Below are 18,485 nucleotides of genomic sequence, written 5' to 3'. Positions count from 1 at the left end.
TTGCAATAATACAGCATCAGCACACCCATCCACAGATATAAAGCTGAGCACAGGTGTTTGTTACTCAATCCATCCCTACTGACAGCTCAGTAACATCAATAAAGCCTCGTCACAGCTCTTCCCAAGATTTCTAGGATATTCTTTAGTGCCAAAGTAATCAAAAGAAGGTATTCTCATCAAGATACAAGATGGTACAAGACAGAAAATGCAAAAAAACATGCCAGAAATAAAAGAAAATTAAAAAACAATGCATTACAAAAACCTTTCTCTACCTCTAGTGCTTTACACAAGGGTAACTTTGCTACAGGCATCAGTCCAACAGCAGCAATACTGCAATTGAAAGACACGTGCGCCTTGGTGCCAAATTTCTTTGCAAAAACAAAAAAGGTTTGTGGTCCAGGTAAAGCTTTTCCACTGTGGGTATAGCTGCAGACATAAAGGCAGTGCCTTTCAGAACTGATACGAAAAATATTTAAAGGTTTCAAAACAAGCCCTCCAGCTCCTGTTACTGAAAAAAAGCATTCTGTGCTTGGCTTGTTATCCTTATGGTGCAATGCAGAGCATAAAATGAATTTTAAAGGATGCTGTTGGCCAATAATGAACTATGGGGGAAAAAAATCGAGTTGGAGTGCACAGAAGACTGCACACACTACCCTCTCTTTTTATTTTATTTGGAATAAATACGAATCTGACATTACAGCCAAAAAGGAGGGGGTTGGGGGAGGATAATGCAGCCTAGTTAGACACAGACCACAGCAGGTAGGAGAGGTGCCGAGCCAGTCTGTCATATATGTCTGACACATGGGGCTCTGCTGATGTACTGTATGCAGCTCCTTGCGGACTCCGACTCAACTCATCACGTCTCTATACGGATTGCGGGAAAGTGTCTGGACCACTAATGACTGTTTTCACAGCTAATCTCCAGGGAGCCCATTCACAACAAGAGAGAGTACGGGGGACTGGGGGAACTTAACTGCCTTGTGTATTTCTCAACTGGAGAGCACCTCACAGATGCACGGCACAATCCGACGAGACGCGCTCACGGCAGCTACGCGTGGCCCTTCTGTGCTTAGCGCTCACCTTAAGCATAAATGAAGGATGCGCTGTTCTAGACCCCAGAGGGGAAAAGATCGCCGCAGTCATTAACGTGCCAGATAAAGACTCGTATTTCTGTGCCAAGCCTTTTTTTTTTAAAAAAAAAAGAGTAGGCAGACTGCACATCAATTTACTTCTAAGTTTTTTTTTTTTGCGGTCCTTACAAGGACCGAACCATGCTATGAAGAGCTTGCCTCACATGGTCATGCATGCTCTCGCACATATACATAACTCTGTGAGTCATTTATGACTGGTACACTGCGGATATGGTGTCCAGGCAAAGGAGCCAGCACTGCCTACTACACCATGGCAAGTACAAAGAGACTAAACTTCCAGCCCTGGTACCGCTGGCACAGACAGTGTCCAATTCTCAAATCTGAGGTGGCACACACATACATAAATACACAGGGCCCTGGAAACCTGGCTGCCACACAGACCAGCCAACACATCATCTGTCAAGCAATTCTTTGTTAAGCAAAACCTTCTGATGTTGAGGAATAAAGGAAAGAGGAGGAGGAGGAGGAGGGGGGGGGGGCAGCACGTGCCGGAACATGGAATGTGGCTCCAGCCCACATGAACAGCTATGCGGATGAGGTTACATCTCTCCGCACTGCACTGCATTGTGTTTTGTGAAAGAGTTGCCTGTTCTAGCCAGCAGAAACCAGCATGCTTTGACAGAGACTGACACGCACGCCACGCACAGCCTCCTCACTTCCTCACAAGACCACCAAAGTCAGTGTGACTATGACTAATGCCACACCATGTAACGCTGAACACAATGCACACAGGGACACATGATCCGCACACCTGAGTGCGCAGGCTTAGGAGACGCCAAAGCCACCACACAGAGTCGGAGGGGCGAATATTTAAATTTAAAACCAGGAATTCAAGTGTGGTTTTTAAAACGTGACAGAAATAAAGACAGAAATGTCATATTTAAGAAATGAAGCCGTCTGCTTTGTCCTTTATAAGATGATCTGCCTTTAGTCAGCACTTCCCTCGGAAATCTTTTAGGTTCCTTCTCAGCTTTATGATAAAATAAGGAACAAGGAGGAGGGCTAATGAACTCTGCCCTGAACCTGGCAGTCTGGCCCCTCTTCAGTCTTCACACCCCTGGTGCCTCCACTAACTCCTAGAAACAGCAGGTCCTTACCCTGGGCTGCCAGTTCTCATACTGTTTCTGGAGGTTGGCTCCAATGGTCTCCAGTGCCTTCTGTGGGCTCATAGACAGCGGGTCTGCAAGAGAAAGCCAGTATTACTTACCATTCAGAAGGTCAATAGCTACCCTGCTAGACCTGTACAGCATCTCTGCCATGCATTTACCACAGTCTCTGCTCTTTACCCTGCTTTTACCCCAGTCTCACTGTGCGCTACGCTTTCACTACGGTCTACAAAAGATGACTTTTTCCCCCAAAGAAGAAGGAAAAATCGTGGCGGCTTCTGTTTGGTTTTCGGGGCGAGAACTCGGTTTTGTGCCGAGACATTCTTCAGATCTTCCGCTACCCTTTCCTGACGAGTTGCTGCCTGGTGTAATTATGGGACTTTGGCAGTAAAGTCTTCTTGGGTAATGGATAATTAATGATAGATTAATGAGTTCATTAGTGAGATAGGAAAAGCAGGCCCCTACGTGAGGCTACTGCTCCTTCGTCCAGGAAGTGCTGTACAGACTGCTCCCACTTTGCACCACACACAGGCCATTGGGCACGGAGAGCGAGAGCCGTCAGTCTGGTAAATATCAGATCGAATAAAGGCAGACCAGCTAGGGAGAAGGACTCAGGAACTTTCAACCCATGCAGTCGTAAGAACTTAAGAAGGTTACAGACGAGAGCAGGCCGTTAGACTAATCGCACTCGTTTGGTAGATTATTGGCCATCACCCTGCTGCTTATTCGAAGGTTCCCAGGAATCTGCACAAACCAAACAACCTGGCAGCTTTTTCCAGACACCCACTACCTTTTGTGTAAAAAAAAAAATAAGTGTCCCCTGTTCTCAATGACGTAATTCCTATGCATTTACGGACACTGCACTGATGGAAAACCCGACTGCAAATGTCAGTTTCAACCTGTCTGGGTCTCTGATGCCTCACACCATCACTGCAGGGGCACATATATTTTTGGAGTGTGTTATGTATAATTATTTTTAGGCTGTTACAAGAGGGATCCAGTGGTAACTAAAGACCCCTTGCAGTCTAAATACAAAAGGCAAAGATTCCCTAAGCAAAAGCTTGAGTATTATTTTCTTTTTTGAGAAACTTTTATTGAATTTCAATATTTTCAAGGCTGAAACAAAACATGTTTCCCACCATGTCCTCATTAAGTATTGTGGTTTTTTTTAGAACTCTTTGGATATTCTCCAAAGCCAGCAGCCATATCACTCTGCAACTCACATCTGGCAGCCCACTGAAACTAAGCAGGTGTGAGCCTGGCCAGTACCTGGATGGGAGACCTCCTGGGAAAAACTACTGTTGCTGCTGGAAGAGGTGTTAGTGGGACCAGTAGGGGGCGCTCACCCTGCAGTCTGTGTGGGTCCTAATGCCCCAGTATAGTGATAGGGATACTATACTGTAAACAGGCCCCGTCCTTCAGATGACACGTAAAACCGAGGTCCTGACTCTCTGTGGTCATTATAAATCCCAGGGCATTTCTCTAAAAGAGTAGGGATGTTACCCCCGGTGTCCTGGCCAAATTTCCCATTGGCCCTTACCAATCATGGCCTCATAATAATCCCCATCTCTGAACTGGCTTCATCACTCTGCTCTCCTCCTCACTGAGAGCTGGTGTGTGGGGAGAGTACTGGAGCAGCATCCAGGTGTGGCTGCACACTGGGGGTGGTGGAGGGGAGTCCCCATTACCTGTAAAGTGCTTTGAATGGAGTGTCCAGAAAAGTGCTATATAAGTGTAAGCAATTATAATAATAAAAATAATAATAATATAATAATATTCTATTCGATGTCTGAAAACATCATGCTTCACTGAGGCTGTTTTTTTTCCTCACTAAAAGGAGGAAACAAGGCAGAATGATCACTGTGCCGCAGCTGGGGAAATAGCACAGGCTGGCTCATCTGCTTGTACTGCGATCACACGGACACATGGATGATTTGTATCGGACCTGTGTCACTTTGCTTTCCTGGAGGTTTCTGATCAAATTACTCAAAGGGAACCAGTGCCGCTAAAGGGGAGAAAAAGAATGGGAACCAGGAAGCTGTGGAGCTGGGAATGAACACGGAGAAAGAGCGAGAGGAAAGGGGAGAGAGGGACTGCAGCAGAGAGAGAGGGAGACAGAGTGAGGAGAGGACAGGAGGGAAGGAAGGGCCTCACCAATCCAGCACTCCAGCCTGGCGCAGGGAGATGTCTTCACCACATCTGGAGGGTCGACCCCCACGTTCAGGCACAGCACCAGCGCCACGCTCACAGTCTTCATCTGCAAGCACACAGCACAAGGTCTGAACACAGTCACGCCACCACCGCCGCTGCTGCTGCTCAATAGCTTGTATAAAGCACTGTGCCACTAGCATTGATTTCATTTAGACCCACATCTAAACTATCTGGGTACACCCTGCACACGTGGAGATGAATAATCCACCTAAGGTGCTTCCTTAAAGATTTTTTAATTAGAAAAGCTGCTTTTTATTTGCCTCGATTGGAAAAAAAACACACGCGAGCCAATTACCAAGTTAATGCAGGCAGAAGGAATTGAATAAAATCAGCAATATAGCTAGCATCGCAAAACAAAACAAATTGAATTAAAACTGCGCAAAAACCTTCAGAGTTCTGTTTTTTCCTCTTTTTATGGATTAAAAAAAATCTTTTTTTTTTTTCCTCCTTGAAATAACAGACAATCATCAGCATCACACATCCCTGCTATGCAAACCTTTAAGAACACTTCCTGGAGGAGCCAGCCCACATCCTCCTGTTGTCTGCTGTTACACAGGTGATTGATAAAGACATTAAGAACATTAAGGCTCAGAAATGTTTCAATCTTAAACTCTGTTTTGATTCATTAACAGCATCTGGCCATATTCATTACTGAGCCAGCAGCCGCTCCAGGCAATGGCCTCCACATTCTTCAGGAAGTTCAGTCACATGTTGCACGTTTCTGCTGCTGGACTGCACCTATATGAGCGATGCTGACAGTATCTGGCTCCTCTTGATTGAATCCTGCTAGAAACTGCAAGGCCTAGAGCATTAGATGCACAAAAGTTTATGAAGGGGAATTAAATAAAATGATTTTTATTTTTTGGGGATGCTTCTGTATTTTCCTTTGATGGAAAAACCTTTCAGCCGGAGAGCCCCCGACTCCCAAGACAATATATTTTTGGGGTGCCAAATCCATCACTGGCGCACTTGCTCACATTGTACTTTCAGGAGGGGTCCCCTCGCTCACTATGTTAGCGATACACGAGTCGCTGCCGCTGGTTGGGACTTCTTTTTAAATCAGCAGATGCAATTCTAGTGGGTTGCAGGCGCCAAGGGCTACAAGCCAAAAAAAAACGCCACCCAGTTTCTCACTCGGTTGCGTTTTAGCTGCGGTTCCAGCTACTGAACAGTAGCGCGCGTGCTGCACACGAAAGAGGTAAACGGCTGAAAAAGTGGAGAGGGGACAGGATGAGAAATCAGAGCCGTGCTGCGCTTACCAATGCAGACTGCGCAGAGAGCAGGGAACCCTGGGTCAGATAAACACATTAACGGGATCAGGAACGCCGATCGATCACCGGGTGGGCCGACGCACCCCGCCTGGCTGCAGGCCAGGCGACACTTCTGCAAGAGCAGAGCCCCGACCAACCAGGGCGCGTGTGTGCCGCGGCTCCACCACCGCTGCAGGGGGGGGCACGCGCCGCGCTCCAGCCACCAAGCGGGGCAGCAGAGCAGGAGTCCGCGCCGCTGCTCTACAGAACCCCTCCAGAAAGTTGGAACTGGTTCTCGACAATGCCGCGTCCCAGATTGCAGGTCTACTTCCTGTGCATAAAGTTAACTTTCTCAGAGCCTCTATCACAGCACTTGAACGCGATGGAGTGCGTGGGCAAGAGGCAGACTGACAGGAAAGCATTCTGTTTCTGCACCGGGAGAAGCTACTATTTCGAGTCAGCATGAACAGGTACTGTCCTGGATTTTATTTCAGTTCCCATACCTTTCAATCCATGTGTTTCACAGCACATGTGGCGCTTTTTATAAAACGTCTTTTTTTTTTAATCATCTCAAAAATGCTGTCCTGTCTCCCACAACATGTGAGCTCACCAGGCCTGATTTTAGATTTACATGACGAACACAGGACCTGCCTCCAGCTTCTGAAATTCGTGCTCTTCTAAAGACCACGCTGCAGCCTTATTTTAGCTCGAGCCAGAAGAGGAAACTCAAAAGTTGTTTTAGTTGTGATCCTGTGAAAACAGAGTGAGTGAAGAAGAGATGAGCCCCATCATAATCTGCAGTAAAATCTTTTGTCTAAGAATAGTTTTTATTATTGTTGTTTCTTGGTGATGGATGTATTCTGTTAGCTAATATGCAGAATATTGCATTCCTGTCAGCAGCAAAACAGACCATTATTCATCAGTGAAAACCCAGAACTGACAGCAGAACTCCAGATCTCACTTCCTCAGAACAGGACGCCTCAGTCTCTGCAAACACTAACCTCTTAAAATACCTCAACTGGACACCTGTCAACACAGAAAATTAAGTTTTAGGAGCTCTAGAAAGTGTGATCAAACTTTTGCAAATACTCCCAATCCATTGATTCCTGATTAAGCGTTGCCGTCCTGCCAGAAACTTTACCTTCCCGGCCTCTGAGACTTTCTCCTCAGCCCAGGCCTCCAGCTAGAGCTGAGTTAGTGCCTATTCAGCACTACAGAGTTGGATAACCTTCAGAGGTGGACAAGACACTGGGAGTGACTTTGCAGAAATGTGCAATATTGCATTTGTTTGAACTGGATAGTAATTGGTGAGGCGTTTCTTTGATCAATGCCACAGCTTATAAAACAGTCAGGGCAGAAATTCAACAAACAGAAGAACCAAAAGCAATACTAACAGCATAATGACTAGTCACCCATGACAGCTTTAGCACCAGGGCTTTGCATCTGCATTAAGGCTGGTGTTTTATTTTACTTAACACGAATAATTGCAAAGCAGAAATTAACAATGCTTGTAAATTCTGATCCCATGGACGAAAACAAAATGCGTTTTGCTGTGCTCTCACATCGCTAATGCTGGTGGTAATGCTTTCCTGCGGTTACTAAAATCAAACTGCTAACTCCAACATTAACATTATCCACCATTTTTAGTGTCTGCATTGCGCGGTCTTGCGCATTTCCTTACACAGGCATTAGAGACAGATTAAGCTGTTGAGAGCTAGAGACAGAGAGGGGATGAGGTAAACAGAGAGAAGGAGAGTGGAGAGAGGAAAGGAGACACCCCCAGGTCTCTATATAACCTCAGCACTCCTGGCTCCAGTGCTTCCTTCCTCATTACCACGGACACGCTCCCCCTCTCATCAGACTCCCACTCCGCCAGTCAATACTTCCTAATTGTTTTATCTGTAGCAGGAGCCCCAGGAGATTCCCCACTCAGCACAATCAGCCTGGGGCAGACAGGGTGGCCCGGGGCAGCAGACCACACTGATGACTGCAAAGGCTCCAACAGCTCCGGAGGCCGGGGACAAGGCTGCCTGCACACTCAGGAAGCCCGGAGATGACATCCCAACCTTCCCACCCCTTTGACCTTTCAGCACACTGCGCTACAGGTGCTGTAACCAAGCTTTCAGAGCCATTAAGCAAAAATGCCCCCGCCCCCCTCACAGGATAAAGGATACCTCTTTGTCTGACCCACAGACCCCCCGAGAAATAGCTACCAACACACAAAAACAAAGTCAAAGGGATCAAATGCTTACAAAGGGAAGGCAAGCCCTACATAATCAGCCCTGCCCAGACTTGTATAGTCAGCGCATCAGATGCACAGAGATGGGTGTGAGCCCATTGCGCCCCACGATCACGGTCTCCCGCCCTGGTAGAAGAGGAAGTGGGGAGCCAGACCGGGCCAGAAGAAGGAACCAGCCACTGATCCGGCAGTTTCGTTTCCCTGTCTGCTCCCCCAGAGGGCAGAGGAGGAAGACGGTCACCAACGAGTGGCAGCTGCCAAGCCCGTCATAGCTGACCATCAGCTGCACGCAATCCAGCGATGAAAGAGCATCTGAAAACCCACATTAGTTGTCAGATTTAACCTATCGCCACCATGTGCTCGGTTTCATTTAGAAATGCATTTACCTTCCAAAGCAAGCATCGTTCACATTGCAAAATCAAGAAGTGCACCGAGACTCAGAAACACCTGGATACGTCCATCAGCGTGTGGACTAGTCTCTCTGCAAAACGCTTGAGAAAAAAAAAAACACTGACGATTCTACCAAGCACATGCAACACATCTTGACATCTGAACCCACCATCCCTCTATCTGCGCAAGAATAATGTCAAATTTCTGACCTTAATTTGCAACAGATACAGTTCCATCCGGAAAAATAAAAGGAGAACCAAATAATTAAAGGCTCGCAAATTGTCCCAGTGACACCAAATTAAACAGGGTTTATCTTAATTCCATGGTAAAGAGCATATCCTCTAGGAATTTCCTAGCTGGCTATAAACCAAATGACACCAATTACACTCAGACACTTATTGGCTGAGCCAGATTCGCACAGAAGAATCACAAACTAGAGACCAATTCACACAGAGAAAGTAATTGGATGATTAGACTTGACATGGCTTTAAGAGTGCAGGCCATTTGGAACGCCAACGGTAGACTTGAATTAACAGCCAAGAAAGTTTTTAAAAAAAAACAAGCGAAGAAGACTGCGAACAAAGTGAGAGTGCAATCTGGCTTCGGAGGTCTTTAAACTGTCGGGGCTGCGGAGGTTCCACTGCAAAATGAAGTTTCTAAAATGAAGAAACTGGTGGCATTAGCCCAGCAACCAGGTTACACGAGCTCTGAAACTCGGGGGCATGGTTCTGCTGCAGAACTGTAAATAAAACAACGTGCTGCTCTTTCAATTCAAGGCGGCTCACTGATCCCATACTGCAAAGCTGGATTTCATGTGATACCGTGATGGAAATGTGAACAAGATTTTGAGCTCTAAACCTATTTAGGCAGAACGCAGCCCAGATTCCAAGTAAATAGACGACTGCAGTTATACGCACAGCCCAGTAAACTCTATTAATGATAATCCACAGCAAAGTACGATTCTTCAACATCACAAGAAAAAAAAACTGGTTAAAATAAGTATTAGTGTTGACATTAGAGCAGAGTGGTCCTTCATGACATACGTTGGGAAAAGGAAATAATATCTCGGCTTCTTAATGTGCAACCCAGACCAGCTGGCATCGTGTGCGAGGCTGGGAGGAAGGACAGTGTCCCATCCTGTACCCTCCTCTCAGAGAAGGGAGCTCACTGCAGTGAGATCAGGGAGAAAGCATTCAACTGGGGAGGGAAGAGGAGGAAGGGCAGCCCTCCTAGAGCAATGCTGATCCTTGGAAACTGCAGGCATTTCATCAAGTGGGGTAGCTTGAGCTATCAATCTGACCCACTCTCATTGATCTGACAGAAGCCCAAAACAAAATTAAAATTTAACAAGGGTCTTCCTGCTTTGTGGATTGCCAACAATCCTATAAATCCTGAAAGGTTTGGCCCGGGAGGGGGGGCACACTGCTCTCTGCAGCAGGGTCCTGTGGAGAATACACTGGGCAGCCCCAGGCTCATCTTCCCGAACCCCCTCCCTGCGCACAACCAGTGAGGCCCAAGAAACACCTTTTCCTTCCTGGACGGGAGGAACCAGCAAGCAAGAATGTGCGCAGCACTGCATTTTTTGATTGCAAAACTCCCGTTTAAATAAGCTTGCAAGGTTTGCATCTCCTAAAAATGAAACACAGATGAACTGCACTCCTAAAACGAAAGATTTGCAGGAACGAAGGACGAATTTTCCGGCAGCTGTTTTTCTAGCACTGTCACCTCCCCCCGCCCCACCAGCATCTCACATTTCCTGTCCTGCCCATCTTAATAATCCCCATCTCTGAACTGGCTTCATCACTCTGCTCTCCTCCCCACTGAGAGCTGGTGTGTGGGGAGAGTTCTGGTGCACTGCTGTCACATCATCCAGGTGGGGCTGCACACTAGTGGTGGTGGAAGAGGGGATCCCCATTACCTGTCAAGGGTTTTGAGTGGAGTGTCCAGAAAAGCGCTATATAAGTGTAAGGATTATTTGTTACTATAAAATCAGGAGGACAGAATCAAGCCCCCACTTCCACACACAGCACAGCTCTCCCTGGCCACCACACAGAAGAGGGAACGAGCCGGGCTGAGCTGGTATCCACAGGTCCGTGACCACTCCTCGATGAAGACCGGGAAGAGATGGCTGGACAGCAACAGCCCCCCGGTCACACCCACTCCCTGAACGCAAGCCATCCGCAGATCGCTGGAGAGCGATTATTCCGTTCGGTGGACGCAAAGCAAATAAAGGATTTGGACAGGAGGAGAGGTCATCGATGCTCTACCTCGTTCGGGCACCTCGCAGGAGTTCTCAATCAGAGACGCGATGGGGCAGCCGGCATGCCACTGGAAACCAGTCGCTGCTCAAAGGTCTCAAAGGAACTGCGTGCCAGGATTTTTATGAGCTGCAGATACAATTAGCTTGTTTTTTTCTTTACTACCTCGCTAATAAAAAGCAGGAGTACCCACAAAGCCCTGGAAACTCCTGCCCACGTTAACAGCAATAACACGTGGCACAAAACTACATCTTGGTTCAAACATCAATGGGGTGGTGCTATATAGCGCCTTACAGTGCATCAGGTCTCGGGGCCAAGAAAGGAAGAATGGGAGACTCAAACAGAAAGTAAAATCTGGAATTTAAAAAGTCACATGACTATGACTACACACATTAAACTACACGTATGGCTAGTATTAAGGGAACTCATGAGACTTTTCCTGTTTTGAACAGATTCAGGTCAGGAATTCTGATCTCTGTTTAATTCTGGAGAAGTATTTATAAACCAAATACAAAATGTTATGTGAAATGAAAGAATTTGGTTTGCAGTGGAATTATTTTGGTGTCAAACCGCACGACACAAAAACAGATAATGGGTTTTAAAATGTGAATACGTTTTTAAATGGAACTTGTAAATCTATTTCACAAATTGCAAGCCTCCAAGCTGTAAAATATGAGGGAGACCTTAACAGCTTCGCAATGGGAGTTTTATTACACAGTGGATCAATAACTCTGTGCAATGACCACACAATGTGCAGGTAACCACACAACCAGTCCTGACAGATAACAGCTCTATTCTGGAGATCCAGGTGTCAGTAAAGAGGAGGAAAACTACATTTCCCAGCTTGCCTCACCTTATTAGGGCCAATAGGATGTTTGCCCTAAGGTATCAGAGCCGAAATGTGGTCAAAGACTGGGGTGTTGTTCATATTGGTTTGTCACAGTCTGGACTCATTCTTGAAATGGTAAGGAGGGAAGAGAGAAAAGTACTTAGCCTTCTGTGTACAAAATCCTTCCACAAACACCGATCTTTCTGGCTCTTTTTATAATTACATATTTCAAAATCCCCACAGCTCTTAGTGCAGACCATTCAGACACAGAGCGCTAAAGTCAGTGTGGCAGCGCTTTGCCTACCACTGCCTTACAACAGACTAGAGAACTTCCCACCCCAGAACACAACTAAAGAGCAGACCCAAGCTCATAAGATACTGTTTCAGACTCTTCCTAAGTGCTCAATGAGGTCCTATACAAGAACGTCCTTTGCCTAGCAGTCTCAGAAAACCCTTAGACCTCTCCAGGAATATAGCTTAAGCGCTTGACTGCCTTGTAGCTCTTTTCAATGCTCTTCAAGGTACGCGATGCCAACTGGAGGAGGCTCTGGCCCATGTGGGACGAGAGGGATGCCAACGCTCAGCCGCGTCCTGCCTGTCCTGCTCCACTGCATCCGCTCCCAGCGGGCCAGCAGGGCACAGAGCGACACTGCTCCACCTGTCTCCCACGCCCCCGGGCAGCGGATCACGGGCTGCAGGTCGCTCGGCGCCACACCCACTCCCCGAGCTACCGCTCAGTAACCCGGGGCTTGCACCCGGGGGACAAATGTCAGCTGGGCTTGACGAGCCCTGCGATTTGAGCACGACCCCGCAGGGACAGGGCAGACTGCCGAGCAAGGGCCAGAGATGAGCGAGGACAGCAGCTGACAACCAGGACGTGGAGCTGTGGCCGGCAGGGCAGACCAGCCTTCAGGGCCTCCCGGCGGAAACTGCAGGCCTCCAGAACATTGTCAGACCCGTCAGGGCACTGTGATCCACTTTTTCCTCTGGCTGACCGGCCATGCCAGCCCCGAGGGCCTACCAGTCCTGGGTCCGACTGTTCTCTGCCCAAGCCAGAACCACAGACTCGCCACAGACTAACCTTCTCTTCAGGATGTACCTGAACCCCAGAGGCCCGAGACTGACTCCCCGCTTACTGACAAGGCTCTTGTGTTACTCTCTTCCCATCTGTAAAGCAGCACTGGAACACGTCAGCACTGTGCAGCATCCGGGCACCACGCTTACTCTGACCTGTGCTTTCACTGTTGTTTCATGCCACTGCTATCTGCACCCCGTGCACCCTGATCAAGTGTGATTTTGAGTCGCATTCGATAAAAGCGCCTCTCAAATGATCAAATGTCAACGTACAGTGTGTATCATGTCTCTGGAGGTGTGACTGATTTGTGATTGTTGTGCAAGTAGACTGAAGCCAAGGGTGACACAGGGGAGTATCACAGAGCACTGCAGAGTGTAGAAAAATAGATTCTAAGTTTGATTTGAGACTTAGCTGAAGTTACTTTTACTTTCTTTAACTTTTTCTGCTCTTCGTTGGTATATTCAGGCTGCACTGCAGATAAAATGCGAATTAAAGCCTGGAAGCTTTGCACAGTGAACAACAATGGCATTAGCAACAACTGCCTCGGTGACAAAGTGTTCTTGCTTTTAAAGAAAAAATAACTTTTTTTTTTTACTGTACTGAAACAAATAGCATGTTCTAAACAGCAGGTTTGGAGATTTATGTAAGTGAGTTATTGGATTCTCATGTCATATTTAAAAAGCAGCCATGTGAGTCATTCCTCTTAGGAAAGAGCAAAAGAGAAGATTTGAAGTCTGTACTTTCCCAGACCTGCAAAAATGGCTGTCAGTGCTAGCTGAAGGTGGCTCCTATAGAAATAGAAAAGAAATGGAGAAGTAATGTACTTTTTAAAATTCTGAATAATTCTGTAACTATTCATGCGCTGACAAATGGCTTGAGCTTTTATGTTTTTGCCATGCCTTTAACAAACAGTTATACCACTAAAGTAAAGATTTTTCTGCAGCCTGTAAGTTTTGGGGGTTTACTAGTTTTCTAGTGAGGTTTCTCTCTCTCTCACTCCTCCTACGCAGTAAGGTAGCAAACCAGCTCTTCCCACGCTTGCTCTGTTTAAACACCGTAAACATCATTAGCAACCCAACACCAGCGGTCCTGCAGTGTACCCTTCTGTAAAGCTGGCTCTCGCCTCAGTACCTTGGTACCATAACTTGTTAATGCAGAACAGGAGGGCAGCAAGTCCCAAGAAGAACCCCTTTAACAAAACTGGAACGCACATTCTGATGGCTTGCTGAAGCCTCCCGACCAGTCCCTGCTGTAGTTCAATGCCGGCTAGCGACTGACGTTTCAGAGCTGCTAGAGTGTTATCCTCACCAAAAGCCCCTAAATGACAAAATCATGCCGAAGACCCATGATCACAGCGAACAAACGATACCTAATTTTTTGCGAATACGATTCTGGGTTAACGAGTGTCAAGCTCAGGGTTTCAGTCACACTTGCAGCTCCTATCCTGCGAATGAGAACGTTGTGCGCAAGTGCTTTGCAAACACTTCTGGAGGTCCTAAGCACCTGGACAATGGGGCTGGAGACCATGTTGGGACCCACTGTCCAGGCAAAGCAGGTTTGCTCCGTGATCTGTCACCAAACAAGTGCGAGTGTGGATTCCCCTACAGGAGAGTCACGAGTGGACTTCAGGCTGGTTCACATCCCGGGTACCTATGAGCCTGCAGCTTTAGCAGGGGAAAACAGCATCACTTCTCCAACGAACGTGAACTCTCTTGTAAGGCACTGTGGATTTCGCTATGTGTAAAATGGCAAATGGCCCTCATTCACCCAGAGCTGGCACAAGGGCTGCAGTGGGCAGACGAAGAATCAAATAACTGACGGCCCAAAATAGGGATGACATACAAAATGACTTTCAGTTCCAAATTTGTATTTCTACAAAAATGCTCCTATTCCTTTTACCAGCCCCAAGCTAAGAGGGTACACTCCTAAACTTGACGCTAAACAGGAGAGAGTTTTGAAAATTACTAATCTGATGAAGGAAAACTGATGATCAGACCAAATGGAAGATGAAGTTGGAAACGTTTGCTGCTCTCTGCTTTGGTTTTTGTTCTTTTTTTTCTCTTTATTTCCAGAGATGCCGAAAATCAAAAGAGGCTTTGATTGCCAGCACCTCCTCCTGAAACTTCTCACATCTATCGCTGTGCTGGATCTGTTAAACAAGGGAATCCTCCCTTGCTGAGTTCATCTAATAACATGTAAAACAAAGCAGCTTTAATAGATTAAATTTCAAAAACAACCCTACCAATAAAATATCAACGAAGCGACTAAAAGACTGTAAACACATGCGACAGATTTTTTTTCCCTCCCCTTGATGAAAGCCAGGAAATAAGCAGGTTTTGCAGGAAAGATCAGAACACCTTCATAAAAATAATGACAGTTTCAATTAAGTCAGCTTGTCTGTTTCTCCATGCTGGCTTGAAGAGAAATCCCACCAACTCTTTCTGTGGGCACGGTGATAGCAAAGTGCACAGCTGATGCTCAGAAACAAATAAATTGACAAAGTAGTCATCATCTAAAATAACCACAAAGCCCTGAACTAATAAAAAATAAGGGATTCAACATTTTGCAGCATTATATTAAAAATAAGGCTGCCTCTCTTATTTTAAATCCCGAAGACAGCTCAAAGCAGAAATGCCCTTAGCCCCCTACTCCCTTCCAGCTCGCATCATATTTAGACAAGGATGCTGTGTAGTAAAAAAACAAGGTTAATAAATGACTTCAATACAAACAGGATGAATCATGTTTTAAAAGAAAAAAACACTTGAATCTGATTTCACTTATCACACAAGGCAGAGCCCAGTTTGGCTTGCAAAGGTTATCTGCTTGTAACCGATTTTCTAAGCCTGCTGCTCCAAAAGAGTGATTTGTTTGAATGTAACTAAAAAACTTAAAGATCCACATCTGGTCAGAGGTGCCACTGCCATGGTTATTCTGTTATTGCTGGTTGTTTTGGAGAATTATTTGGATTTTTTTGAAAGTTAGATAACAAATGTTACATTTAATATTTAATCTGAAAAGGTTTAAAAGATCACCCTGTCATTCTAGATAAAAAGAACCCCAGCCCTTCAACGGGTAAACAACCAGTGGTGCAGACTGAGCCTGCCTAGCTCTCAAATCCCAGCTCAAAGCTGTACACCACAGCTCTCCTTACAGCGAACGGAACACTGGCGACTCAATTTAAGCAGTCTCAGCTTTATCCGACCTCTGGAAAATAAAAAATACTCTGAAAAATGCTTTATTCTCTGAAAAATTAGCCAAGCACACCTACAAGAGGTAGTTAGTGAGCCTATACAGTCATTTTACTTGTATTTACTTTTATTTAGCATTTTTATACTTATATTTAATATTCTGAATTACCATAAGAGGTTTTTTTTCCATAAAGGTTTAGGGTAAAACCTGACAGTATGCGTATTTGACTAGACGCTACTCAAAATCCTTAACCCTACAGTAAGTTAAGAGTAAACTGTAAAGGACACATCACAAAGTAACCAACTCTCCCATATAAAAAAAAAAGAAACGTGCGCAAGAAGAGTGGCCAATTCACAGAGCAGTAGACATGCAAGAAAATGTGCAACGCTGATTAAAAACCAACAGGTATAAATCATGTGCATGGGACAGCCTCATGCAAAGACCCAATTCCACCTCACAACTGCTCGACACAACCTTCTTTCTCCACAGGTACACACAATTGTTTATGAGCATGTGCACGGGCCTTAAAAACCCACTTGCTCACTTGCTCCGATCTCCTGCAACTGAAACACACCTCTCATGCCTCAGAACGAAAACTGAATGCCTCCCAGCGCAAGAAACAGCAGTAATGCCCAGAAAACAAGGACACGTATCCGATTTGCTGCAATTAAAAGAGTACGTCTGTCTGCACTTGTAGAATGCAGATATCGACATATTTCGGTGCTGTGCTCTCAGGTCAAAAGGGACAGGGAACGAAAAATTCTTGGTGCCTACCCCTAGATTTCAAACAGCTCGAATGTGCTCACTAACATGGGAGTGCACAAGACTAGAAGCAGTACCTTCAAATCTCACTCACAACACAGTCATGTCGAGTTGCTGGGCTGAACGCAAGCAGGAAGCAGACGGGTCACTGCTTTGGACAAGACGCTCGTCAGCCCTGTGAGCGTTTGGCATTCCCGCCACGGCGGCGGCGATCGCGAAGGCAGGCGCGCGCGCTCACCCTGTCCTTCATCCTCCAGCTCTGGGCCAGCGCCTTGGAGCCCTCGATCTTCTCGCAGTGCCGCTTCTTCATGAAGGCCAGCGGCAGGTTCCAGTCCGTCATGTCGGCTTCCTCCTCCTCCCCGAGGCCCACGGCAGGAGAGTGAAGCAGCTCCGAGTCCATTCTCATCAGGGCCCTGCAAAGACCAGCGGCCGCCTCAGAGCACAACCCCATCACAGCATCGAGACCGCAGCCGGTCAGCGAATCGGTAGATCCACTCTTGTCTACTAGAACAGCCACTAGTTATGGACGCAGAGGAGGCTGATAAAGACCCAGGTGAACTCCTGACATGGAGCCTGAGAAAACCATGAAGGAAAGCTTTTCTGCCTGCCAGACAAGTGATCACTGGCAAGACCCACCTTGGGTTGCAGCTCTATTTTGCATCCCTGGTCAGTTATGATGACTCTCAAAAGTGACACAACTATCCATGAAGGTAAAGGCTCTCATTTGCACCAGTAAGTACTGTTTAGCTTGACCAGAGCTGGGCTGGAAGGAAACCCCACAGACACGGGTGGCCCTCCATGACCAGGACCGGACAGCCCTGAGAGTCTTAAAGCATGTGTGTGTTGTGCACGGTGGAGATCAGACGTCACTGGGTCAACAAATGCACAACGCGGAATCGGCTGCGGTTGTGTACCGACATGCGTGGAATGTCGTGATCGGCTTCATCGCCACGCAAGTATCACGACCTGAACAGCCAGCCACCCGTTCGGGCTTCAGTTCAGTGAAGGAAGTACACATGATCACCCCCCCCTCCCCGAAACACACAAACACGCGCGTACAATTAAGAATGTGTAACGATCTGATAGGTGAAGGGAGATATTCGTAGTCTTTAAAAAGTACTGCAACAATACTTATTTCTACCGGTCTTACCACCTAACAGTACCGCGCGCACCAAGATCCGAAATAAACACAACTAAGCAAGATTGTCATTTCCTTCTTGTAAAACAATAAAACAGACACATGAGAGAAATCTGCCAGTAAGGAAAACAAGAAGCCCTTTAAATGGGGATGATCTCGTTCGCAGATGACACGGACCTTATCTCCCCGCAATCCCTCACACGGGAAAGGGAAAATTAGGCGTCCTTCTCCCAAAACAGAGGCAGAGCCGAAAGGCAAAAATCCCGCATCAAATTCCTCTGCAAACTCAACAGGTTTGGCGAGGTGACTCTGCTGCCGTGTCCCAGGCCCCCGCTCTCCGTCCCCAGGCAGTATTTTCGAGGGCTCCTTTCGTCCACTCCTCGCTAGGGGCTGAAAGAGAGGCCCATTCTCGCACGGACTCGCCGCCTGAGCCTCGCCAAGGTCTGACCGGCTCCAACCAGGGACGTCACAGCCGAATATGCTGCCTCGTACTGCCGTTTATATCCCCGTCGGCGCTTCCTCTCGCTGTTGATACAGCACTGAGCCTGAATTCGCGTCTGTTTCTCCAGAGAGACACTATCTCAGCACAAACACAAGGGCGCCGCCATGTTCGGCTTGACCCAGCATGCACAGCGGTCGAAAGGGGAGGGGCTGTTGCGTGGGAGTCATTGCGCGCCCCATGTCTGTCGGTCTGGGGTTTTCAGTATGTACTATAGATTAAGCATTTTCTTAATAGCACATTTCATCATACCGAAGAAGCCCAAAGCACTGTACATACAGGATGGGACCCACCTCATTCACCATTTAGGTGCAGCACTTCAGAGCCAACTGTGGAAGCACAGGGCAGACGACCGAATGCCTGTCCAGCGCTGGGCAAAATTAAAGAT

General features: G+C 46.9%; 1 protein-coding gene across 4 annotated transcripts in view; it reads right to left on the bottom strand.

Annotated features, from left to right (window-relative positions):
- The window catches only part of rptor (regulatory associated protein of MTOR, complex 1), a 145,388-nt gene extending 127,159 nt beyond the window's left edge, over positions 1–18,229 (bottom strand). For all 4 annotated transcript variants that reach the window (XM_088600061.1, XM_088600063.1, XM_088600064.1 and 1 more), the window contains exons 1-4: positions 17,776–18,229; positions 16,699–16,873; positions 4,412–4,514; positions 2,249–2,331 (exon numbers count right to left, since the gene is read on the bottom strand). In XM_088600061.1, the coding sequence (XP_088456187.1) occupies positions 2,249–2,331; positions 4,412–4,514; positions 16,699–16,866 (354 nt within the window). In that variant the 5' untranslated portion in view covers positions 16,867–16,873; positions 17,776–18,229. The remainder of the gene's footprint in view (positions 1–2,248; positions 2,332–4,411; positions 4,515–16,698; positions 16,874–17,775) is intronic.
- Positions 18,230–18,485: the final 256 nt, after the last annotated feature.

Source organism: Lepisosteus platostomus, chromosome 11, assembly GCF_059453375.1.
Source record: "Lepisosteus platostomus isolate fLepPlt1 chromosome 11, fLepPlt1.hap1, whole genome shotgun sequence".
Taxonomy (NCBI): domain Eukaryota; kingdom Metazoa; phylum Chordata; class Actinopteri; order Semionotiformes; family Lepisosteidae; genus Lepisosteus; species Lepisosteus platostomus.
This window is presented reverse-complemented; position numbering and strand designations above follow the sequence as displayed.